Source organism: Triticum dicoccoides, chromosome 4A (assembly GCF_002162155.2).
Source record: "Triticum dicoccoides isolate Atlit2015 ecotype Zavitan chromosome 4A, WEW_v2.0, whole genome shotgun sequence".
Classification (NCBI taxonomy): domain Eukaryota; kingdom Viridiplantae; phylum Streptophyta; class Magnoliopsida; order Poales; family Poaceae; genus Triticum; species Triticum dicoccoides.
In genome coordinates this window covers 716802011-716808829 of record NC_041386.1, presented here as the reverse complement: position 1 = coordinate 716808829, position 6819 = coordinate 716802011, and the positions used below count along the sequence as shown (strand labels likewise).

Below are 6819 nucleotides of genomic sequence, written 5' to 3'. Positions count from 1 at the left end.
AATTGCCCTATAGTGCCGGTTTGTGACACAAACCGGCACTATAGGTCAGACCCCTTTAGTACCGGTTCATGGCACGAACCGGTACTAAAGGTTAGACCTTTAGTACCGGTTCGTGCCACGAACCGGTACTAAAGGTGATCATGGGGCCCCGGCGTGACGCCAGCCTGCCACCACCCCTTTAGTACCGGTTCGTGCCACGAACCGGTACTAAAGGTTCAACACGAACCGGCATTAATGCAAATCCGTTCGAACCGGCACTAATGGTACCATTAGTACCGGGCCAAAATCAAACCGGCACTAATGTGCTTCACGTTTGACCCTTTTTCTACTAGTGAATTATTCATATATATAAGTCGATGTCCATATCAAATCTTTATGTGCATGTAGACATGCTATCATAGTAAGTTTGACTACCAGTACATTGGTAAAATAAAATATGAGGCTTTCTTGGGTACACCCTCTTAATCTCTCTTAAAAAGCTAGTTTTGTCTACTAATGCCTCAGTTTGAATATGAAGCAATCGCTAGGTGACATGTTGCTGACTGGCAGATGAATGCGTGTAGGGCTCCACCTTCGTCCGTGTTTATTTGTCGTCTTCGCATTTTGGGTCAAATTTTGACTTTATATTTAGTTAAAAAACTATAAGTTATATACCAAGAAACTAGCACCATTAAAAACCTCTTTTGAATACAAATCTAATAATATACTTTTGTGACATACAACTTATGTTTTGCAAGTTAAATCTATGGTCAAAATCTGAGACAAAATATGAGGAGGAATTAAACCTGGACGGCGGAAGTAATTTTGTATAAGACTCCCAAGTGTTGATACTTACCCCCTCTGTCCGAAAATAAGTGACTCAACTTTGTACTAGATTTGTACTAAAATTAGTACAAAGTTGAGTCACTTATTTTGGGACGGAGGGAGTACAACATAGAGACAATAGATGCTATAAACAGGATGTAGGTTCATTGTGATAGAAAATGAGTTCAATTGGTACGTGAACAAGACGAGTGCGGGTAAAACTCATGTTTTTGCATCACACAATGCAACACACTCATAACTTATATTCATGTGTGTTTCATCCCTAACAAGTTTTCTTTATGGGTAAATTATGTGTTTTTAGGTTTCTTACACTAATTTCGTGCAATTGTTCATATATACAAGTCGCTGACCATATCAAATCCTGATGTGTGAGTAGATATATTATTATAATAACTTTCAACCACAACATTGGTAAAATAAAATATGATGCTTCGTTCGGTTCACCCTCTTAATTTCTCTTGAAAATGATAGTTCTGTCTAATACTTCCTTTCTTAAACTACAAAGAAATCTCTAGGCGCCACATGCTGATGACTGGCAGATCGATGCGTTTAGGAGTCAACCTTCATTCGGGTTTGTTTGCCGTTTCCACATTTTGGGTCAAATGTTGAATGCAGATTTAATTAAAAAATATAAATGAGATGCCACAACACTAGTACCACTAAAATTCTCTTTCGAATACAAATATAATAATATTATTTTTGTGACATACAACTTATGTTTTGCTACTTAAATCTACTGTCAAAACTTGAGACAATTTACGAAGAGGAAATAAACCTAGATGGAAGAAATAATATCGTATGGGACTCTCAAGTGTTGATGCGCACAACAAGCATGACCGGTTGCTATCAAGATGGGATAGGTTCAATCTTACACGACATGAGTTCAACTAGTAGGTGACAATGTATGCGAGCAAAATACATGTTTTTCATCACACAATGCAACACACTCATAACATATATTCTTGTGTGTATTTTCTCCTTGCTAAGTTTTCTTTATGGGTATCTTTTGTATTTTATGGTTCTTGCACTAATTTGGTGTAATTGTTCATACATAAAACTTGTTGTCTACATCAAATCCTGATGTGTGTGTAGACATGCTATCATAATAAATTTGACAACCATTAGATTTGTAAGTAAAATATGAGGCTTGCTTCGGTACACCCTCTTAATTTGTCTTGAAAATGCTAGTTTTGTCTAATACTTCCTCAGTTACACTACAAAGAAATCCCTAGGCCCCAAGTGTTGATCACTGGCAGATCGATGCTTTTAGTGTTCATCATCCGTTCGGGTTTATTTGTCGTCTCCGCATTTGGGGTCAAATTTTGAATTTAGATTTAACTAGAAAATATAAGTTATATACCACAAAAGTAGTACCATTAAAACCCCTTTCGAATACAAATCTAATAATATAATTTATGTGACATACAACTTATGTTTTGCTAAATCTGTAGTCAAAATTTGAGAAAAAATATGAGGAGGAAATAAACCAAGATGGGGGAAATAGTTCCGTATGAGACTCTCAAGTGTTGATACTCACAAGACAGACATGACTGGTTGCTATCAACATGGGCCAGGCTCATTGTGATAGGACATGAGCTCAGTTAGTAGGTGACATGACGTGTCCGGGCAAAGCACATGTTTTCCATCACACAATGCAACACACTCATAACCTATATTCTTGTGTGTATTTTTTTCCCTGACATGTTTTCCTTATGGATGTCTTTTGTGGTTTTTAGGGTTCTTACACTAATTTGGTATAATTGTTCATATATACACATCATTGTCCATATCAAATCATGATGTGCTTGTAGACATATTATCATAATAACTTTGACTACCATTACATTTGTAAAATAAAAACACGAGGCTTCCTTTGGTACACCCTCTTAATTTCTCTTGAAAATGCTAGTTTTTTCTAATACTTTCTCAGTTAGACTACAAAGAAATCCCTAGGCGCGACATGCTGATGACTGGCAGATTAATGCGTTTAGGGCTTAATCTCCGTCCGGTTTTATTTTCTGTCTTTGCATTTTGGGTCATATTTTGACTTTAGATTTAATTACAAAAACATGTGTTATGCACCACAAAACTAGTACCATTTAAACCTCTTTCGAATACAAATCTAATAATATAATTTTCGTGAAATAAAATTTATGTTTTGCTAGTTAAATCTATGGTCAAAATATGAGGATAAAATACGAGGAGGAAATAAACCTGGATGGAGGAAGTAATTTCGTATGAGACTCTCAGTCCTGACACGGACACCAAAGACACGTGTGATTGTTATCAAGATGGGCTAGGTTCATTGTGACAGGCCATCTGTTAAATTAGCAGCTGACAATATGTGTCAGGGCAAAGCACATGTTTTTGCATCACACAATGCAACACACGCATAATCTATATCCATGTGTGTATTTTCTCCCTAATAATTTCTTATTATGGGAATCTTTTGTGTTTTCTAGGGTTCTTACAATAATTAGGTGTAGTTGTTTATTATCATATATACAAGTCGCTATCCATTTCAAATCTTTGTGTGTGTACACATGCTATCATAATTACTTTGATTACCATGACGTTGGTAAAACAAAATACAAGGCTTCCTTCGACACAGCCTCTTAATTTCTTTTCAAAATGTTAGTTTTGTCTAGTACTCCCTCGGTTAGACTACAAAACAAATCCCAGTTTAGTTAGGCGCCACGCTTTGATGACCAGCAGATCGAAGCGCGTAGGGCTCAACCTCCCTCTGGATTTTTTAGTCGTCTTCGCATATTGGGTCAAATTTTGACTTTAGTTTTAATTAAAAAATATTATAAGTTATATACCACAAAACTAGTACCATTATAATCCTGTTTTGAATACAAATATAATTATATTTTTTATATCATGCAACTTATGTTTTCTAGTTAAATCTATGGTTAAAATTTGAGAAAAATATGAGAAGAAAATAAACCTGATTGGAAAAAGTAATTTGGTCTGAGACTCTCGGTCCTGAGATGGACAACACAGACACAACTGATTGCTATTGGCACGGGTAAGGTTCATTGTGACAGGACATGAGTTCAATTAGTAGGTGACAATCATTTTCGCAAAAAAAAAAAGATTAGTAGGTGATAATATGCGTGTCCGGTACTCATTTGTGGCACTGACTTGGACCAGACAAACGTCCACGATGATAGAAAATTCACCTCACGCTGTCCTTTGCTACCGTACTACTAAATTGACACTCTCTCAGTTCTCTCCACATAAATTTTAAAGCACAAAACTCGATAGGGACGCCGCATCGCATCGCATCTCATTCCAGAAGAACAAAATGAAATAAAATGAGCTCTCCTGGGACCCAAGCATGCAATAGCAAGAGAAGCTAATTTGTATGCATCCGGATTTCCCCAAGGAAAAACACGGCAGAGTATGCATGCAAGGAATCGAAAAAAGACCACTGAAAATGAGGTGCATGCGATCGATTCCTTAATATTGCACATACTCTCACTGATGTTTTTGGCGCAATATATACGTATATATTAAGGCCTCCTTTGATTCATATAATATAAATTTTGTAGAAATAGGAAAATTATAGAAAGTGAGAAATATGTACTCTTACATGGAAATATATGTCATTTGATGCATATGATAGAAAATAATTTCATCGAGTCTAAGCTAATTTTTTTCTTTAAAATATGAAGGAATGGGTCCTATAATAAATATAGAAATTAAATAAGAATTCATCCCTATAAATCAGAGGACTCCAAAGAAATTATTCCTACAAAATTAATCATTTTAACACAGTACAATGAAATATGCTCACATATAGGCACACATGTGAACGAACGCCCACACCCTACACTGCAAGCTTCTTCAAAATTAATCAACGAAGTCATCACAGGCGCCTCGTATGGTTGACGGGAACGTATATTCCCACTAAACTAACATCGCTGAAGAGACAATGCGTGCACCAGAGCCAAGCCTAAGATTTGAACACTGATGGACTGTTCCAGCACAAGAAACCTAACCATCTGAGCTACTCTCAATTTGCTCCTACATAATTCTTATCCTTTTGAATCCCATACAAAATTCTTATCCCTTTGAATCCTCTACAAAATTCCTTAAAGCAAAAGGAGGCCTAATGCAATGCAGGTAATCTTGTGATTCCGCTGGATCGGGACGCACCCAACTTCCGAACGGTCATGGCGCTGGTCGACGGTAGAACCGAGCTGAAGCCAAGCCCCCCAGCGGCGGCCAGCGACATGTGGCAGCTGTGGGCAAAGAACGGCGAGTGCACTCAGGGGGGCACCTTTGAGGTCACCGTCATGGCGGCCAAGATCGCCTATGAGAACGCCGCATACATCGAGAACGTGGTCGCGAATGTGTGGGGGGTATGCACCTAGCTACCTTGGACGACAATCTTTTTCTCTCATCCTTGTAACTTCATATTAAGCTATGTATTCATTAATTTGCAGTTCAATTTCGTGGGGTACTACAGCTGCTGGAACAGTAAGCCAGAAGCAAGCAAGAAGAGATCGTACATGCATGAACATAGATCATTCATGGCACTAGCTATATAACATATACTCCATCCATTTCTAAATATAAGACCTTTTAGAGATTCAAATATGGATGTAGAAACCTTTTAGCTACATACAAAGCATTTTAGATTGTAGATTCACTCATTTTGCTTCGTACTTAGTTTATATTGAAATCTTTAAAATGGCTTATATTTAGAAATGGAGGGAGAGCATACTATAAACCAGTTGGATCGATCAACGTTCTATAAGTATATATAATCAACTATATAATGGAACAATAAATAAGTGTAAACCCATGCAGAGTTCCTGGAGGTGAGCGCGACCCAGGCGTTCGTGATGACCGACCGCGGCAAGGACGCGGGCATGGTCATGGTGGCTTTCCGTGGCACGCAGGTGTTCAGCACGCAGGACTGGTCGACGGACGTGAACCTGTCGTGGTTGCGCCTAGGCGGCATGGGCCACGTCCACGCCGGCTTCCTCAAGGCGCTCGGCCTCCAGGAGGAGGACGGCGAGGACGCCGCGCGCGCCTTCCCCAGGGACGCCCCCGCCGTCGTCCCCGCGGGGAAGGTCGTCGCCTACTACGAGCTCCGGAGGGTGCTTCGCGAGCTGCTTGCGGAGCACCCGAGGGCCCGCGTCGTCGTCACGGGCCACAGCCTGGGGGGCGCGCTTGCCGTCCTCTTCCCGGCCGTGCTGGCGCTGCACGGGGAGGGGGACATCCTCGGCAGGCTCGGGGCCGTGCACACCTACGGGCAGCCGCGCGTCGGGGACGAGGCGTTCGTCGACTTCTTCCAAGCCAAGGTGGCGGCGGCCTACTGGCGCGTGGTGTACAGGTACGACGTCGTGCCACGGGTGCCGTTTGACGCGCCGCCGGTGGCAGGATTCAGCCACGGTGGGACGTGTGTGTACTACGACGGGTGGTACGACGGGTGGGTGCTCGGCGGGGAGGAGGTGCCGAACCCGAATTACGTCGATCCGCGGCACACGCCATCCATGTACCGCGGCGCGATGGGCGACCTGCTGAAAGCCATGTTCCTATGGGTCAAGGCCCGGGGTGAGTACCGTGAGGGCGCCGTGTCCCTGCTCTACCGCGCCGCCATCGGCATGCTCGTCCCTGGCGTTGCGTCGCACAGCCCACGTGACTATGTGAACGCCGTCCGCCTCGGCCGCATCCGCACCGCCGCCGGTTAAGAGTGCATATTTATCTGTGTGCAAGCGCATCTATCAGCAGCATGGTTATTATCGAATTTGAGATTAGTGCCCTGAAGGTGTTATTTTTTCCGAATAGAAACTTGTATTACTCAAACTCCAACAGTGTTACAATCTGAAGCAGCAAGTTCCAAAACTCTGGGAGGTCCACAACCTAACCAAGTCATTTATATCTTGACGAGGCAGAGAACCATTACTCCAACTATTTCGATGAGAAGAGCAACTAAACATGAATAGTCAATGGTACAAGCCAGCTTATCGGGTTGAG

At 41.5% G+C, this 6819-nt stretch overlaps 1 protein-coding gene across 1 annotated transcript in view; it reads left to right on the top strand.

The window, feature by feature from the left end:
* LOC119284216 (triacylglycerol lipase OBL1-like) overlaps positions 1-6535 on the top strand; it is a 10013-nt gene extending 3478 nt beyond the window's left edge. Inside the window, exons 2-4 of the mRNA XM_037563430.1 lie at positions 4957-5195; positions 5280-5313; positions 5647-6535. Of these exons, the coding sequence (XP_037419327.1) occupies positions 4957-5195; positions 5280-5313; positions 5647-6533 (1160 nt within the window). The 3' untranslated portion in view covers positions 6534-6535. The remainder of the gene's footprint in view (positions 1-4956; positions 5196-5279; positions 5314-5646) is intronic.
* Positions 6536-6819: the final 284 nt, after the last annotated feature.